This window comes from Pelodiscus sinensis, chromosome 20 (genome assembly GCF_049634645.1).
Source record: "Pelodiscus sinensis isolate JC-2024 chromosome 20, ASM4963464v1, whole genome shotgun sequence".
NCBI lineage: Eukaryota > Metazoa > Chordata > Testudines > Trionychidae > Pelodiscus > Pelodiscus sinensis.
Window position 1 is genome coordinate 23595114 of NC_134730.1, and position 19479 is coordinate 23614592.

General features: G+C 46.7%; 1 protein-coding gene across 3 annotated transcripts in view; it reads right to left on the reverse strand.

Moving 5' to 3' along the window:
- Positions 1-9810: 9810 nt before the first annotated feature.
- LOC102462448 (ABC-type organic anion transporter ABCA8-like) overlaps positions 9811-19479 on the reverse strand; it is an 85589-nt gene continuing 75920 nt past the window's right edge. For all 3 annotated transcript variants that reach the window (XM_075903995.1, XM_075903993.1, XM_075903994.1), the window contains 5 exons: positions 18781-18900; positions 17427-17567; positions 15915-15994; positions 12951-13006; positions 9811-11767 (listed from right to left, as the gene is read on the reverse strand). In XM_075903995.1, coding sequence (XP_075760110.1) covers positions 11669-11767; positions 12951-13006; positions 15915-15994; positions 17427-17567; positions 18781-18900 — 496 coding nt within the window. In that variant the 3' untranslated portion in view covers positions 9811-11668. The remainder of the gene's footprint in view (positions 11768-12950; positions 13007-15914; positions 15995-17426; positions 17568-18780; positions 18901-19479) is intronic.

Genomic DNA, 19479 nt, shown 5'->3' on the forward strand with positions numbered 1-19479 from the left:
CTGACTTGATAAAAGAACATTTGCAATGTTAGGAGATACTAGCAATTTCAGTTCCGCACTTTAGAGCTTGTTTCCACTGTTCCATGGTTGAGACTATGATGGTCTGAAGAGCAAGGCACATTGTGGTGCTGCTCTGTGAATCGCCCCATGTGGATGCTCCAAGTGCCAAGTGTAATGGTTTCTAGTTTGCATTAATGTAACTCTCTCCAGGCAGACTACTCCGAGATTGTGGGACTGTTAGGTAGGGCTGAAGATGAAAAAGGAGAGCTTAATTATGGGCTATTACCAAGCTGCTGACAGAGTCTCAGGCCAGAAGAGACTATGACTTATGAAATAACACATATGGACACAGTGAGAGGTTCATATTCGCCCACTTGCTCAGTTATGAACTTTCAAAATTTAGTTTTTCTACAAAGCTCTGCCCAGTTGCAAATGTAGAGAGACAGCAAGAGGGCGATTGGCAAGAATGGACCGGAAGGAGTGTGAGCGAGGGGGACGTGAACATTATGACTACAATGTGGCTTTCTTCGTTTTCTTATGTTCTCCGAAAGACACCTGGCTAGACCATCTCCCAAGAGTAAATCACCCTTATTTGGACAGTATTAGTGACTGTTAAGCAATTAATGAACTCATTAATGAGTTCAGCCTTGCAATCCTGACCTCAATCACAAGTCCATAACCCTAACCTCACAATATCTTCTGAGCGACCCACGTCTTCTTTGCATGGCGCAAAGAAGGAAGGTGAGATTCTAGGTGTGGATGAGTAAGCCTCTGTGGCCTGTGATATACAAACCAGATGATCATGATGGCCCTTTTTGACCTTACAATCTATGAGGTGCCGGGAGACTAAGTGATTTGCTCAAGGCCCAACAGGACGTCGGTGGCAGAGCTGGAGACCATCTGGGCCTCTCTTTTATCCAGTCTATCAAAACACACAAGTAGGTCCAGGTGACCATTGTTCAGCCCACACTGGGGACTAAATTGCCAAGGTCTCTTTGTGCAAGGAAAGCTGTGCCAAAGGTCAAAGCTAAAGGAAAGTTATGACCTGCTTTCTCTAGGGCAGCACTAGTGGAACCCATAGAAAGCCGCACAGGAGTCAGGTAGCATTTTGTGCCCTGAAAAAGAACAGCCTATAATCTGTTCACACACACCCACTACATGAGTCATGTAAGCCCACCAAACAGCAGCGCTGGAAGGATTAGGACGGATAAGGAGCATTTCTCTCTTGCCGGTTTGTAAAGGTTAAGACTTAAAACAGCTGCCACAGATCACTAGCCTTGTTGAAACTCCCACTGAGCCAAACGTTGCCATATCCAACGCACGGTAGCTACGCAACAGGGATGCAGGAGATGCTGCACAGCAGAAAGAGGGCCTTTCAGGCCAGGTCTATGCGATGGAACTCCAGCGTCAGCAGTTGACGCTAAATCAACTGCTGATGGCATCCCCGTCGATCCTGGTATTCCACCGGGTTGCAAGGAGTAAAGGAAGTTAACAGGAGAGTTTCTCCCATCAACCTCTCACAGCGGGGACTCCACAGACAGTCGGCGCATGGTACACTATTTTTGTAGCTGGAATTGTGCGTCTTAAGTCGACTTTCTCTGATAGTGTAGACCTGGCCTCAGTCTACGGTACGTGAATAAAGTAGCTGGAGTGGATGTACCTTAAACTCAACTTACCGCGATGTCCTCACTGTCATGTGCGGCGAGTTATATGGGCTCGCGGTGCCCATGCTCCAGCAATATTTAGAGTCGGAGGCCCTGCTCCACCAATATTTGGAGCTGGGTCTCTCCCCTGGCTCTGAATATTGCTCCTCCCCTCTGGCCCCAGAGCGTCCCCGGAGGAGAAGAGGACTTGTAATGGGGCGCCCGCAGCCCCAATGTGACAGAGCGCAGGGGCTCTGCTACTGGTCACGCCACGGCAAGCTGTCACGGCAGGCTGGCCCTGCCCCCATGCCCTTGCAGTGCATGCACACACTGCGTGCCAGACAGGGGTGCCGGGATTCGGAGGCATCACCCCTGGGCGGATGCTACAGCGAGCGGGCGCAGCGGGCCAGCCTCGCCCCCGCACCTTTGCGGCGCACGCTCACGCCACGCCGGGTACTTTAAATGCCGGTGGCATGGCAGGCCAGGGGGAGAGAGTCCACCCCGGCCTGTGGAGTGAGCTCAGGGAGGTGCCCACCCTCCTGCGGCAGCCGGAACCCAGCAGGCAACCCCACGGGGCAGACGCCCAGACTCTGCAGCCCCAGAAGCAACGAGCAGCGGGCGCCGGAGCAGCCTATGTGCCCTCGACGGACAGCAGGGCAGCAGGGCCTGATCAGAGACTCCAGTTCTGCTGCACCGCAAACTGGAAGGCAGAAGGTAGGGGAAGGGGAAAAATAGGGGAAAGGGATAGGAGAGGAAGGGACTTATGCTGAGGGGAGGGGGCCAGGTCAGGAGAAGAAAGGGGAAGGCACCAAGAGACAGAGTGGAGAAGAGACAAATGCCAGGGGGCCAAGTGCAGACAATGAGGAAAAGGGCAGGAGGGGAGGTGTCAGTGGGAAGGGGACAGGGTGATGCTGGGAGAGGAGAGGGGAAGGGCCCTGGGGGCTAGAGGGGGGAGAGGGAGATGCTGGGAGAAGGTTTGAAAGAGGGGGTGAGCATGAGGAAGGTGGGGATGGAGCAAGTCATGTGTGAGGGCACAGAGGCATGAGGGGAACGGGGGCAGAGGGTGGTGAGGGGGTGGGCATCAGGGAAAAATAGGACAAAGGGGGCAGGGGCAGTGAGGGAAGGGGGAGGCACCAGGAGGGTGCAGGTGCCAGGGGATTATGGGGGTGAAGCAGAAGGGCAGACACCTGCAGGGGAGGGACCAGCACCAGACGAGAGAGGCAGGGCAGGTGTGTAGAGAGAGGTGTTAGGAGAAGGGATGAAGAGGGGTAGCTCACATGATCAGAGTGGGGCTACTGGAGGAGTGGGCACAGGAGGGAGAGAAGGGCTGGTGGAGGGGGGCAGGTCGCAGAAGGGCTGAGGGCAGTGAGAAGGGAAGGAGTCAGGACAGCAGAGGAGGGTGAGGAGTTGGGGGGCAGCAGGCACCAGGGGAGCTGATGGAGCAAGGGGAGGAGACATGGCAGCAGAGAGAAAAGGTAAAGGTTTATAAAATATGTATTAATAACTTGGGTGCCACAGTGGCACATCCAAACAAGCCACATGAACTCAGTACAGGTGCACAATACAAAATCCATTCTGCTCATGGGAGGAAACTCTTAGGCTATGTCTACACTGGCAGTTTCTTGCGCAAGAACACGTCCACACTGCCATGTGCGAGCTGTGCTTTTGCACAAGAGCGCCCATGGCAGTGTGGACACACTCTTGCCCAAGAAAGCTCCGATGGCCATTTTAGCCATAGGGGTTTCTTGCACAAGAAATCCCTGCCGAGCATCCACACTGTCCCTTGCGCAAGAGAGCTTACACCTGTTAGAAAAGAGCGTAGCTCTTGTGCAAGACGCCCTCTCTTACCATGTCGTACTGAAAATTTCCTTGCACAAGAGCAGGCGGGCAGTGTGAATGTTCTGTGGGTTCTTGCACAAGAATGGCTGTACTTGCACGAGGGTAGACATAGCCTCATAAGGAACACTTCCCCCAGCCTCTCTGCCCCCGAGTTAATGTCACACACATTGGGTTAATGTGACTGCAGGATAGCTGCAAGCAAGGGGTTTGGTGGGGGCCAGACTAATCCCTGTTGGTAGAAGGATGGTGGGAAAAGCCCTTCGAAAGGGGTGACATGACACCTTTTACTTCTGGTCATGTGTCCATCTTGCCCTGAGCATGTTACCCCCAGAGGCGTGGCTAATGGGGGCAGGGAGCGTGGCTAATGTGGGCAGAGGGCGTGGCTAATGGGGCACCACCAAAAATTATACAAACCTGCCTCCCACGCTCACTGCGGGAGGTCAATGGGAGAAACTGTCCTGTCAATTTCCCTTACTTCTCTTGAACCAGTAGAGGACCGGGGTTGACCGGAGCACCATCAGCAGTCAATTTAGTGGGTCTTTACTAGACCTGCTAAATCAAACCCTGGGAGATCAATCTTCAGAGCGTCAATCTTTGGGTGAGTGAAGGCAGACCCTAAGCGCAAGATAAACAAGGCAAAGCCGATGCCGGGCAGCTATTTACTCGTTATAATTCAATTCTGCTTCTCCAATCACTTGAGACAGACAAAGGAGCTCCGTTCTGGAAACAAAGCATCAGAGCTTCAGCTGGGTGTTGCTACACTGATTTACATCGGATGACTCTGGCCCATTATATCAGAGCTGTGTGTTGGCAAGAGCCTTTGATCATATTTCAGATGAGAAAAAGTCAGTCCTTTCAGGCTCTGAATTAGTTTACAAAGCAAAGCTGCACAAGGCCTATTTTCTTCTTTGCATCATTCCCCCTGACTAGTTAGCAATCCGAAAGCATTCTGAAAACATTAGCAGATGAATAAAGTGTCTCTCTTTCCCCTCTTCCCCTTTACATACGAGATTCAACGGAAGCCAGAAGAGTCCTAGAGGCTGAGACAGTAGCCAAAACCAGCAACGTATTTTTTTCAACACGGGAAGGAGGATAGTTTTCCCAGCTGGAGGCAGAGCACAAGTTTAAGGAAAAGGGGAAAGGGAGCTCCTGAAAGTCATTGCATTGTAAATAAATCATGCTTGAATGATAGAGGTTCATACATTTATATTCTAGGCAAAATGGAAGCTATTTGTGGGGTTTGCTTTTCAAAGGGGGCGGGGGTCTCCCTGGTGTGATTGTGTCCTCCCAAACCCCAATGGCAGGGGTGAACAGGTGAGAATCCATCAGTCACAAACCCAGGTAATTAAAAGAAAAGGCAAGTGGGAACCTATTTCTCCAAAAGGATTGTGTGCCTGTAAACTCTGTTCAACTGCACATGCCTCCAAGGGAACTGATCACTGGTATGTGCAGACAATCCACATCAGTGATCCCTGCTTTGCCTCTTTTCTCTGCCCAAAGCTTTTAAACTGGCTAGATAGGAATAGCCGAGAGCTGTCCCTCTGGCTTTCTCATATGGCTCCCTTCTCAGGACGCTCTGCATTGCCATGTCTGCCTGCTCTTCCTCCAATTTGTTTGAATGAAAGTGGAGATGAAATCAGGGCCTATGCATTTAATATAGGCGCAAGGAAAGAGTACTGGTTCTCATGGCACTGCAGGAATATTGGGACTTCACCATGGCTTGGGAATGGCTCAATTCCACCTTTGTAGCATCTGAGGGCCTCCAGCCAGACCTGATCTAACCTCCATTGCAGTCAGGGGACATCTTTCCTAATGGAAGATCAAATGAAAGTGGAGGGTGCTCTGTGTAATGGCGCTGTTGTAATGTGAAATCCAAGCAGAACCCTTCACTTCTCCGAGCTGCAGCCTTTGTTATGGCAGCTTCACTAACACTGACCGAGCATGTTACAGAGCTAGCCTGGGAATCAGGAGACCAAAGAATTTTCTGCTTTGCTGCAGAGTCTCTGTGTATCCCTGGATAAATTACTTCTTGCCTATACTTACCCAGAGATCAATGCTCCACAGATTGATTTTCCAGGGTTTGATTTAGAAGGTCTAGTAAAGACCCGCTAAATCAACTGCTGATGGCATCCCCGTTGATCCTAGTACTCCACCGGCTTGCAAGGAGTAAAAGAAGTTAACAGGAGAGTTTCTCCCATCAATCTCTCACAGTGGGGACTCCACAGACAGTCGACGCATGGTACACTATTTTTGTAGCTGGAATTGTGCGTCTTAAGTCGACTTTTTCTGGTAGTGTAGACCTGGCCTCAGTTTATCTGTGTTCTCCAGTGGGGATAATGATATTTCCCTACTTCCCGGGTGTGTTGGGAGGATAAATTCATTAAAGAGAGTGCGGTGCCCAGATCCTATGGTGAGACGGATCAGCATGAGAGAGAGATTCACAGTATTAAGCAGGAAAATGTATTTCTGTGTGTACACCTTTTCCCTCCAGTAGGCAGAGGACTTGTGATGGCATTATTCCTCCACCTATCATTTACTGAACACTTGCTTAGAGACTCATGGCTAGAAATTGGGAGGAAGGTTTTCATAGTGCGCGTCTAAGAATATTTCAGCCCTGTTCCAAATATGCCAGCCAAGACAGTGGGTTATCTGACCACCTCCCAGAAAAGGGGGACAGGAAACACACAACCCTTTGTAACCTCAGTACAGAGCAACGCAGCTGAGCCCCCTATTCCCCAGCAGGTGGACGTTTCTGTCCTCATTAGCCAAGGGTTTAAAGTTTGCTTTTCCCTTTTGATCTGCCTAAATCTTTTAAACTGGCTGGATTAGACCAGCTGAGTGCTCCCTTCTGGGGTTTCTTGTTATTTTCCCTACGCTCCCCTGAGTCCTTTCTGGGACACTGTGTGCGGAGGCAGTTGGCAGCTTTTTGCAGCCCACCCTCCTTTATATACATGATTCAGTGGGATTTTTTCTTTATGAATTCCATTTGTCTTGGCAGTTCTTTTTTCCTTTAAGGATGTAAAACACCCCTTTACCCATCAGATAACAATGGGAGGCTCATACAGATCTGCCCTAGCTGGTATGCATGGCCCCTATTACATAGAATCAAAATGGTTTCTAATGGCATTCCTTTGTTTCCCTCATTGCCTTTACAAGAATAGCACAGCCAAATCTCCCGCTCCACTTGACGCAGCTCAGGGTACACTGGCAGAATCAACGAAACTTGCTAGTCCATTCAAAATTAAAAGAAAACTTTGGATCTCGCTTACCTGCCTTTTCAGAGACCTCCTCTAACCCCAGCAGCCCCAAAGTTGAGACACGCTGCCAGGCACAAAAAGTGGTTGGCAAACTTGGGGACAGGAGCATCTTTTCTATTTATGATTCCCAATGAGGGAGGGAAAGATACATGCCTCTAACATGAGGCACCTCTGATTGAATCCCCAAATCTGGTCAGGAAAAGGCTGTAACAGACAGCTCCTGAGAAGATAACCTAGAGCTGAGCAATTCCCAGCTGTATATCTCATTGCCTTCCAGGAATTTTGCTGCACCTGAGACTAACAGGTTTATTAAGTAATGAGCTTTCGTGGGTAAACCCCGTTTTATCAGATGAGTTGGAGTGGAAATGAAAGAATCCAGGGTGTATATATAACAGCAAAAGCAGTTACCTGTCAATCATGGAGCCAGCATTAATGAGGCTGATTAAGTCAGGGTGGATGTGTCTCCTTCACAGCATTTGAGGTGGCAATGTGAATATCAAAAGAGGGAAAACTGCCTTTGTAGTGAGTTAGCCAGTTAAGATCTTTATTCAAGCCTAAGTTGATAGTGTTGAATTTGTAAGTGAATTCTAGTTCTGCTGTCCCCCTCCGTAAATGGGTGATATAGGCCTTTTGTAGAAGGATAGTTACTTTTAAATCCATTACTGAATGTCCAGGGAAGTTGAAATGTTCCCCTACACGTTTGTGGGCATCACCATTCCTGATATCTGATTTTCTGTCATTGTCTTCCAGAACATTTATTTTTCTTTCTCCCTGACCCCAAAAGGTGCTTTTTTAAAGCAAAAGCCCAAGCTTCCTTTTTTTTTTTTTTTTTTTTTTTTTAAGTTTTCAACACAGCCAGTTCTAGTCCCTTTCCATGTTAGTTACATACATGCAATACTACATATAGGAGTCAAAGAGCTATGCAGTCAGTTGGATTTTCTAGTTCCAAGATACAGAACTTTCTCATTGGTAGAAAACCGATTCCTCTCTCTTTCACCTCAGTGGTGAAGCTGTTCTTGAATTGCATCATCCAGCCACATGCAGCTGTCTGCGTAGGCGGCTGCTTTGACTGAACACATTCCGTTTGGTGTCTTATTAAGGTTTACAGAGTTTTTGTCCCTGCTAAACTTCCTTAGTCACTAGCTCAGAATTGGGGAGAAAGTATAGCCAATTGTGTGCAGTCTGAAAGTCATTTGTTATCTTGGATGTGCAGACCAAATAAACACTAGAATCCTAGAGGAAGGTTTAAACCATAAGACATACCTAGTTACTTTGCTTTGGCATTTAAAGGCAGTTACTTATTGTATGGAACTGAGAAAAAATGTGTTGACCACTTGGAGATCAATAGGTTATTAACATGAGTAAACAGCCCATTTACAGCTGGCAGAATTATAAATAAATATGCCGTTCCAACAATTAAAAGAGACTGTTCTTTTTGTAAACCAAAATTAGACTGGAGAATAAGGGTGGGGAGAGAAAAAGAAAAGCAACGCTGTTTAAAACGGGGGAGGGGAAGCACAGAAACAAAAATCAGAAATGAAAACAAAGAGTTCAGAATGCCAAAGCGTCAGGCATAGTTAAACCCCTACAAATCTCCCCATCAGATTTCTAGGATTTATTCCCAGAGAGCCACTTTAATGAGAAAATGCTAGAGCATCTCCTGTGTCATGTTTCCAGTCCCAACAGGAAGCATGGTCAAGGTGAAGAAGAGCTTGGTGTAAGCTTGAAAGCTTGTGTCTCTCACCAACAGAAGTTGGTCCAATTAAAAAAACAAAACAGGTTGAACCTCTCTAGTCTGATACCCTCAGGACCTGACCGGTACCAAACTGGAGAATTTGCTGACCCAGAGGACATCAATATTATCTAGCAGGATTACTAATACTTCCACTACTTACTGGGCTCTTAGAAGACATTTGGGGTCAATTAGAACTAAATTACAGCACAGAACACGGAGTGCCAGGACTGGTGGCTGTAAACAAACTTCACGGGACTATGGGAAACTTGGCCACACCCCTGATAAAAGGACATCTGGCTAACTAAAACCATGCTAGACCATGGATACTGCTGAACTAGAGAGTGCCAGAGTAGAGAAGTTCATCCTGTATTACCAAGAAGGCTAATGGCATATTAGGGTGCATTAGGAGGAGCATTTCCAGGAGATCTAGAGAAGTGATTATTCCCCTTTATTCAGCACTGGTGAGGCCACATCCGGAGTATTGTGTCCAGTTCTGGGCCCCCCATTATATAAAGGATGCAGATGCATTGAAGAGGGTCCAGCAGAGGACAACCAAAATGATTAGGGGGCTGGAGCACATGATCTATGAAGAGAGGCTGAGGGATTTATTTAGTCTGCAGAAGAGAAGAATGAGGGGGGAGTTGATAGCAGCCTTCAACTTCCTGAAGGGAGGTTCCAAAGAGGATGGAGAGAGGCTGTTCTCAGTATTGACAGATGGCAGAACAAGGAGCAATGGTCTCAAGTTACAGTGGGGGAGATCTAGGTTGGATATTAGGAAAAACTATTTCCCTAGGAGGGTGGTGACGCACTGGGATGGATTCCCTAGGGAGGTGATGGAATCTCCATCCCTAGAGGTTTTTAAGTCTCGGCTTGACAAAGCCCTGGCTGGATTTATTTAGTTGGGATTGGTCCTGCTTTGGGCAAGGGGCTGGACTCGATGACCTCCTGAGGTCTCTTCCAGCCCTATGAGTCTATGACCTCACTTACCTTGTCTGGCACCTTTTAATTAGACCATTTAAATGAACTCCAGAAATCACGAACCATAGGAACCTGAAGGGGGAGGTGTATGTGTATCCCTTATTACTGCGAAAGAGGATTCTGCCTCACACTCTAACATGCATTGCTGCTGCTCTCTGTGATCAAGAGAGCCACCTTCCCAGTCATCTTCACAAATTTGCCTTGGCAGGCTTCTTTAAGTCCTTTGTCATCTCAGCTGTTGTTTCAGCATCATGCAATCACTAATCCAAAGAGCAAAGGTGAACATTTAGCAGCTTAGTGAGCCGTACACGGTTACAGAGCAATACCAGATTTTCTTTTCTAGACAAGGAGAGAGAGATAACACATCAAACCACACTTTATTGCAATATTTTTTCAGACTCTCTCCTATAGACAAGCTGGTATTAGGCATTTTCTGCTGGATAACGCACAATAGGCATACTTGATGACTGACAACAGTATACAAGCCATCAGGAGTTGTAGTTTTCTTAAGACACAAGCAGATCTGGTGTAGAGTATTCCATCACTCCCAAGCAATTGATCTGTTGAGGGATACACTGGTGTTGTGGTGATGTTGTCCACGGAATATTTGCAAGACAAGGCAGGGGAAGGAAATATCTTTTAAGAACCCACTTCTGCTGGTGAGAGAAATACTCTTTGGCCACTTACACAGGCTTCCTTCACCCATTTTGTTTCTCTGTTGAGGGAGTTTGCCATTGTAGCACAAGAAGTAACACCTTGTGAGGCTTGCTGGCAGTGTTGAAAAACAACCCTCGATCCTTGCCTGGGACTCCATGCACAATAGGTAGCTGGTGTTTGAAGCACTTGGCTGATGCCATCGTGTGTTGCTTGGCAAGTACAACCCATCGCAACAGTCGACCTGGAGGCCACAAATGTGTGACTCAGCAAGGCCAAGTCATGATTCAAAGGATTATAAGGTAGAGATGGAGGAAGGTGTGGCCAGCAGTTGTAGCTATTTAAGGTCTCAGGAAGAGAGAGACATCTAGGAAATTCAGTACAGGCAGCAATTCCAGTTGATACTGATGATAGCTATCAGGATTGTATTCGCTACACATGTAAACAATTTAATCCGTATGAAGTTGGAGTTAGGAATTTATCAGTGACACACACACAAGTACTACTACTAGTACCAGTGGTATTGCACTGCTTCTTAAGTTTTTGTCATTGTCTCCTACAAATAAAGCTGAAGAAGCAATATCCCTTTGACATCAGTCCTGGTCCTCTGCAAATGTCCAAGTGGCATGTCAAGGAACAGCCAAACAGAACTACCATTAACATCCGAGACGAGAACATGTTTCTAAGTATCGCATATTGAACATACCTCGCAGCGAGTCACCTGAAGGTCCAACAATATAAAGAATTCTGCAGTAATGAGATCACTCTAGTAGACTGTTGAGACTAGTATAAAAGCCACCAGGCTCAGTTGGTGGACTGACCATTCTAATCCCATAAAAGCACTTGTGCTTCCCTACAGAGGTGACCTCTCTGTTGGACTGTTAAGAAGGTTGCTCAGTTAACGAGAGATCCCTCCATGCATTAGGTAAGGGAAGCTGAAAAAAACCCAGGACACTTGCAGAAAGAAACTGATTATAGGTCTGATTTTGCTCTTACTTACACTGGTGCAAATCTAAATAATTTAGCTGCGGGGAGAGGACTAAAACCATCATCAATCTACAAAGAAAAATCAGACCTAGTATATCCAACCATCTGTTCATTGCTCATCACTGCAATACACGAATTCCTGCCGATGGGTTTTATACATGCAGTCACTTCACCACTAGTATTTAATTGAAAACTCCACTGTATTTGTGTGAGAAGTGTGATATCCCTTTTACATTTCTATACAGGTGGCTTTTTAGGCTTCTATTCCGCCTTGTGGTATCTATAGATTGGAATCAGTCTGATTTTGCCCATGAGTTCTCTCTTCTTGTTATTGGTGGCCAACCGTTTTTTGGTCCAATTTTTTAATTCAGCTCCCACTTTCTAATTCAGCTCCATGTCTCACACTGTATCCTCTGGTCAAAAATGAAATGTGGGCATAAAAAATATTTGTCATGATGACTAGCTGAACTTTTCTGCCTTATCATTACCATACTGATATACTGGCTCTAACGTAGTATGTAATTGGACATGCTAATAGCATTTGTAATAGCGATACAGGGCACTGGTGCAGAGCTTTAATGATCATCTTGTTGAAGGAGTTTCTGTTCTGCTGTATTATCTGGAGTCATAGCAAAATCCTCTCCCTCCTGTTCTCTTGAAAGCTCTAAGAACACCTGAAACATGAAAGTTAAAGGAAGGGTCTAATTAGTTCCCAGGACTGGAAACAAAAGATCAAATTACTCTGGTTAGATTTATAACTATGTCTCCAACAATCAGCTTTGACACAAAGAAGATCTTGCAACTAAGGGTACGGCTAGGCTACATCTTTTTTCCGGAAAAAGCTACGCAAAATGCACACCGCATTTTGCATAGTTTTTCCGAATCTTTTGTCGGAAGAGGCTTTTCCAACATTTGGCCTGTCTAGACTGGACCAAATGTCGGAAAAAAACCCTCTTTCGGAAGCTCCCTTATTACTCGTGGAACAAGGAATACAAGGGCTTCCGAAAGAGCGCGTGTACTCTTCCGCAAAAAAAAAAAAAGCGAAAGAGCAAACACGTTCTCTGGACGTGGAACAGTTCTTCTGGGATATCGTGGAAAAACTGTGTAGTCTAGCCATACCCTAAGAGAAAGACATAACACAAGAGAGTGTTTCTGCACACCAAACCCAATAAGATGCGACTGATCCGCGGATGAAATAATTCAGTCAAGTGGGGAAGAAAAACCCACACGGGACCAAATTCTAACTGAGCAAACTCACCAATGACCTTCTTTTTGAATACTGGTATATCAGTGTCATTTACATCAAATCACAAAGTGTTGCAATAATTATTGTACTGTTTCTGACAGGTACAGAGGATCGACAGTGCTGAGAAAACCTTTATACCTCTAGCTGATAATGAAGTGGGTTTTATCCACAAAAGCTTGTGCCCTAATAAACATGTCAGTCTAAGGCGCCATGGGACTCCTCCTTTTTGTAGAGACAAACTAACACAGCTCCCCCTCAGATCTTTCATTTAGGAGCTAGCGTTCCTAGTGCACAGGATGGGGATGCAGGAGATGAAGGTTCAATTTGTAGCCCTGCTTCTGATTTGTTGGGTGACCTTGGGCAATTCACCACCCTGGGCCTCAGTTTCCCTGTCTATAAAATGAAAACAATGCTGCTGGCCGACTTGGTGAAACACTTTGAAATCTACCTATGAGAATTGCCGGGTAAGAACAAGGTATCAGTATCATGTGGATTGAGCTGCACACTGACATTCTTCATGTGACATCAAACATGGTCATTTTTATACACTGTATTTTACACACTGTATTTTCAGCTACCGTCCCTTAAATAGTATGAACAGCACATTGTACCTGTTCCAAAGTGGACTGAGAAAGGCTGTACTCCTCCAGGTCAAAGGTACGTTTAGCTGGACAAAAAATAAAGACATGTAAGAATTCTCCCCCAAACAGATTTTTTTATGACTTAAAATACTGATTCTTCATGCATGTGGCGAGTCGTCTGTTTAGTTTTCTTCAAGCGCTGTGTGACTCACGCAAACCTTTAAATGGTGCCCTTCCCCCGCTCTGATAGGCAGCAGTGATCTCTGGCAGAAGCTGCTTGCCACACCACCGGAGGGCAAAAGCCCTGAGTTCTATCCCCTGCCTGGTAGGTGGAGAACGGCAGGTGGGGTCGGAGGGGGCTCTGGAAGCCACATTGTAACTGCAAAAGAGCAGCATACAGCTCACGAGCTGCAGTCTGGCCACACCTAGGCTAGATAATATGTAGGCCTGCCTCCGTGCAGGGGTATGGAGCCATGACTTCTCAAGATCCCTTCCTGTCCTACAGTGCTAGGATTCTCTGATAGGCAGTGCAAAGTTACACTGGACATGAGCTGACCAGAAATATTTTTCCCACTGCAGAAATTGGAGAGGAGAATGATTTCTTTTTACGCCTTGGTCAAAGTGTTCAACAGAAAATACCGACATTTTGTTGAAAATTATTTTTAGCCCCCAAAATGTAAAACGTGAGGCCAAAATTGCCTTGTTTGGGTAGCGGGGTGGGTTGGCATTCTGATGGAAAACATAACCATTGAGGAAAGCACGTAGTTTTTGCTTGGAAAAAATGTATTTTTCTCTCAGTCCTACTGGAAAAAACAGGAGGAAATCCTGGTCCCACTTGAAGTCAACAGCAGAACTTCCATTGACTTCCATGGTGCAAGGATTTTATCTCCAAACTTTTCTACCTAAAGAGTCACCCTCTCGGTTCTCCTGTATGGGTGGTCTAAGCAGGAAGTGGGCACCCTGAAACCTTAGGGTGTGTCTAGACTACATGCCTCCGTCGATGGAGGCATGTAGATTAGACAGATAGGCAAAGGGAAATGAAGCCGTGATTTAAATAATCGCGGCTTCATCTAAATTTACATGGCTGCCGTGCTGAGCCGACAAACAGGTGATCAGCTGTTTGTCGGCTCAGCGCGCTAGTCTGGACGCTCCGCGCTGACCTGAAAGCTTTTTATCGACATCCCTGTTATGCCTCGTAGGATGAGGTTTACCGGGGGTGTCGATAAAAGGCTTTCATTTCGACAGGGGAGCATCCAGACTAGCGCGCTGAGCCGACAAACAGGTGATCAGCTGTTTGTCGGCTCAGTGCGCTAGTCTGGACGCTCCGCGCCGACCTGAAAGCCTTTTATCGACATCCCCGTTATGCCTCGTAGGATGAGGTTTACCAGGGATGTTGATAAAAGGCTTTCATTTCGACAGGGGAGCGTCCAGACTAGCGCGCTGAGCTGATGAACAGCTGATCAGCTGTTTGTCGGCTCAGCGCGGCAGCCATGTAAATTTAAATGAAGCCGCGATTATTTACATTGAGGCTTCATTTCCCTTTGCCAAAAAAACAAATCTACATGGCTCCGTCGACGGAGCCATGTAGTTTAGACGTACCCTTAGGTAGCAAGGAAGGGAGTAAAGCATATCATTTTCCAGGAGTTTAAGTTCTCTTAAAAAGAGTGTGAGAGAGAAAGAAAGCATGAGGTTACGTCTACACAGCAGCATTATTTCGGAATAATGGACGTTATTCCAAAATAACTTTGTGTGTGTCTACACAGCAAGCCCATTATTTCAAAATAATTTCAAAATAACGGGCGGCTTATTCTGGATTCTGTAAACCTCATTCCATGAGGAATAACGTCTCTTCCGAAATAGCTGTTTCAGAATAGCAGTAGTGTGGACGCTCCACTGCTCCTATTTCGAAATAGCTCCTCCCCCAGGCCATTCAAAGTAATTACTCCCCAATGCTTCTTGGGGCTTTAAATTGAGGTAGCACGTCCACATCAGGGGAGCCTACCTCGAACTAATTTAAAGGCTTCCCTGTAGCATAGATGTGCTATTTCTAAATAAGCTATTTTTGGAGTATTTCTTCCACAATAGCTTATTCTACATCTACAGCAGTGTAGATGTATCTTTAGTGAAAAAATCAATGGGACTTAGGTGCTTTCAAGAATTTACTCTAGGTGCCCTGGCTTTAACACATGATCCCTCAGTGTAGAGGAATATCCGTATTTCAGGAAGATCATCATCATGACGGGTGATCAAAGCAGATGTTTGTTGCTCTGACACCCCTCTAATAATGCCTGCCTTCCACAGGCACCCCTCCTGGAGCGGTCTGGAGCAGTCAGGTTGATTTAGTTGGGATTGGTCCTGCCTTGGGCAGGGGGCTGGACTTGATGACTTCCTGAGGTGTCTTCCAGCTATATGATTCTAGAGCAGTGGTGAGGAACCTCTGGCTCACAGGCCGCACGTGGAGCTTCAGGGGTCAGCTGCTGGCGGGCTGCCAGATGTTTTGTTTACCTGAGCATGCACAGACAGAACTGCACATGGTTCCCAGTCGCTGTGGTTCGCCGTTCCTGGCAACTGTGGGAAGCGGCGCGGGTTGGGCCACCTACTTCCTGCATTGGCTCGGACCTTCCCATTCCTACTTCCCATTGGCTGGGACCAGTGAACCATGACTATGGGGAGGGGTGAGTGACTGTGCCCGTGGACATACAGGTAAATCAGGCATCTAGCGCCCTGCCAGTGGCTAACCCTGACGAACCGTGTGTGGCCGCCCCCCACTCCTGTTTCAGAGCATCCGTTGGACTGCTCAGTAGGCCCCAAAGTTGGAGTTGACAGGACCAGAACCTTAGCTTGGTTTAAACTGCCATAGCTCTGTAGACTTGAATACAGCCAGGCCTGTCTACATCCACAGAGGGCTCGGCCCAAACTGGTTTGACAGCAACACAGACAACTTAAAATGCAGCTTCTTACAGATATTCCAGCGTTTGACAACATCCCTCTTACCTGCCTCCAAACTGAGAAAGGCCTGAGACAGGGACTGTACATTTTCCATTGGTATCTTATAGACCATCAAAGAGGAATACCTGAGAGAAGAAACATGCAGAAGGTGACCAGAACGTTTAAGCCATGTTTCGATCACAGTTGACATGCACGTGCACAGGGAGAAGATTTCTGTTGATGAACGGCTCTTCAATATAGCAGACAAGAACAATTTGTACAGTGGGAAGTGCCAAGAGTCATTGACTCAAACAGATAGAGTAAAAACTCCCAGTGGCTGAACTAGGCACATTCAAAGTAGATATTAGGTGCAAATTTGTGGCGAAGAGGGTAATTAAGCACTGGAAACACTTACCTATGAGGCCATGGACTCGTCCACCCTGGAAATCGTTAAATGAAGCCTGGATCTTTTTCTAAGAAGCTGTGCTCTAGCTCAGCCAGAAGTTATAAGACTGATGTAGGAATCAGTGGGTGGAATTCAATTTCCTGTGCTATGCAGGAGCTCAGACTAAGTCAATGGGAGTTTTGCCAATGACTTCAAAGAGTCTAGGTTTTCACTCTAGCTGACCATAATGGTTCTTTCTGAATTTAAAGTATACAGCTATGAGAAATGAGTTTCTGTCTTCTGAAGACACATAGCAGCCTTCCTACTCAGTGTGTACAGTGTATCCCATTTCTTAACCCTGCACCTGTTTTTGTCATTCAGATTGCTAGCTCTTTGGAGGTAGGACTGTATGTCGCGATATAGCATCTAATACATGTGGATGCTAATGGAACAAAGTCAAAATAATATCAATGGGTTCAGAAGAGAAATATTAGGAAGCCAAAGCAAAATGCAGGACAATGTAGCACTTTAAAGACTAACAAGATGGTTTATTAGATGATGAGCTTTCGTGGGCCAGACGGGTCTGGCCCACGAAAGCTCATCATCTAATAAACCATCTTGTTAGTCTTTAAAGTGCTACATTGTCCTGCATTTTGCTTCAGCTACCCCAGACTAACACGGCTACATTTCTATCACTATTAGGAAGCCAGGCGTTTTTGCACAGGAAATACTCTAAAGCTGTAGCGGGGGAGGTCTAAGCTGGCAATTAGGAAAAATTATTTTGCTAGGCGGGTGGTAGCCCCTCTCGCTTCTTCAGTGAGCCAAGACATAGATTACATTAAAAGGAGTGCATACGGAACTGGACATACTAACTTCATTACGGTTTCCTCTGGCCCTGATGATAATTAATACTCGTCCTTGTTAATGATCTTCCTAGGCCTATTGTTTTAATCAGTTGTCACCCTTCTGGGAGAGTGAGCTCAGCTAGTGTCCTACCCTCTCCATCGTGTCATCCCTGGCTTGTGGGCGCTGGGATTCATACAGCTCGGACAAACTCAGATCTCTACATTAGCCCAGTGCTGGGTCAACAGCTATTGCACCCACATCCCAATAGCATCCAAGCCCACTGGGTATCCTCGGCAGCAGACGAGCAATTGCGCTATCATAAGGGCCGTGGCATCCTTGGAAGTTACCGTTCCTGACGTGCTGCAAGAGGGAAGACGCGTACAACCTCCGCATGGATGAGATCAGCTTGTGCTGGGTCCCTCACTTTCATTTCCAGCAAGTAACCTTTGCCAAACTTGCTTTTCAGGTACTGGATGGAGCCGATACAGCTGCCGAGGAGAGACGCACCAAGTGAAACACTAAGCAAGGGCTCCTGCTACTCTTTTTTAGGAACTGCAAGCACAGGATGTGAAGACAGCAATTGAATTCATGAGTGTTTCTGTTAGTTCTCTAGGGGAAGGACTGGCACTAGCTCAGATTCTTCCTAAATCTGTGTCTTCCAAGACTGTACATCAGGCCTGCCAACGGCGGCAGGGAGGGGAAGGGGTAACTGCTGCAGGACTCGGCAATTCTAAAGGGCTGCGGCCACCACTGCTGCTACCCTGTGCCCTTTAAATCGCTGCTGGAGACCACATGACACACTCCCGGTGGTTCTAAGGGCTGGGAGTGGGGGCAGCGTGCCACAGTTTGGGCAGCACAGACAGCTGATTGCCCTTCCACTCAAGGCCTCTTACTGGAACATGGAGCCATCCCCCTCCCCTGAAGGCTCTGGCATGGCTGTTGGCCCCTTGCTATATATTCACTTTGGCTGTGTCTAGACTGGCAAGTTTTTCCGCAAAAGCAGCTGCTTTTGCGGAAAAACTTGCCAGCTGTCTACACTGGCCGCTTGAATTTCTGCAAGAACACCAACGATCTCATGTAAGAAATCAGTGCTTCTTGCGGAAATACTATGCTGCTGCCTTTTGGGCAAAAGTCCTTTTGCGCAAGAGGGCCAGTGTAGACAGCTCAGATTTGTTTTGTGCAAAAAAGCCCCGATCGCGAAAATGGCGATCGGGGCTTTTTTGCGCAAAAGCGCGTCTAGATTGGCACGGACGCTTTTCCGCAAAAAGTGCTTTTCCGTTAAAAGCATTGCGGAAAATCATGCCAGTCTAGACGTAGCCTTTGTGTTTAAGCCACAGTCTCCCTAGGAAGGCACAGTATCTCTTGGCAATCTAAACTGGTAATGACATCATGCGCTTTTGTGGGCACAACCCACTTCTTCAGATGACCGGGACTTCTAACACGCCATCGACATGTTTGGTTAGTCTTTAAGGCGTTACCAGATTATTTGTTGTTTTTTAAGTTTTTCCTGTTACAGACTAACTCAGCTACCCCTCAGAAGCTTTTCAGCTGGTAATGTTAAAGTATTTAACAACAGCTTGACCACTGATTTTTGCCGAGATCTATTTAATGCTGGTCCCTATATTTTATCCCCCCCCACCCAAAGCTGTATTAATGGTTGACACTTTTATTCCTCAGTCTAATGTGTCTGCTGATGCTTACCGAAGCTTTCCAGACACCATGATGGCCACTCGGTCACACACTGCCTCGGCCTCCTTCATATAATGGGTTGTCAAGATGGCGCCTTGTTTCTTATTTTTAAATGCAGCACGAACAGCTGTCCTGGAAGCAAAAAGTAAGTTTGAAATTGCAATGTGCCACTCCTGTGAGTATTTTCTTGCACTGCTGCTCTGACTTCCAGAAAAGGCAAAGACTTGAAACTTTCCTCTACTGCATTTGCCCTTTCACAATATAATGAGCAGAGAAACTAGTAAGCTAACCAAAATAGCTTAACTTGCATGCTCACTGAACTTTCAGAGTTCCAGACCATTGGGATGGAGAGTGAGGGGTGACTTCCAGAGAGGAAAGGGATTGGGGAAAGGAAGGGCAGAGTCAAGGAAGAGAAGGAGATTTAGAACCATAGTGATGGAGGGCAGCTGGGAAAGCAAAGGGACAGATATTGGTGTTGTTTACTTTGTGCTTAGAAGATGGTCACAGGTAAATCAGGTGGGGGAAAGGCAGATCGTCTCTCCTGCTACCATCCCCCCAAGGCACAGCAGACATGTCCCCCAAAACTTGTGATGCAGGCTGTACTCTAATGAGTGTAGTAGAGGGTCCTCTCTTTCGTGGTGCTGGGAACCTCCGGGAGGCCACCTCCTACCCTGAGGCTCAAAGACTTGTCCCACAGCAGTTGGTTCAATC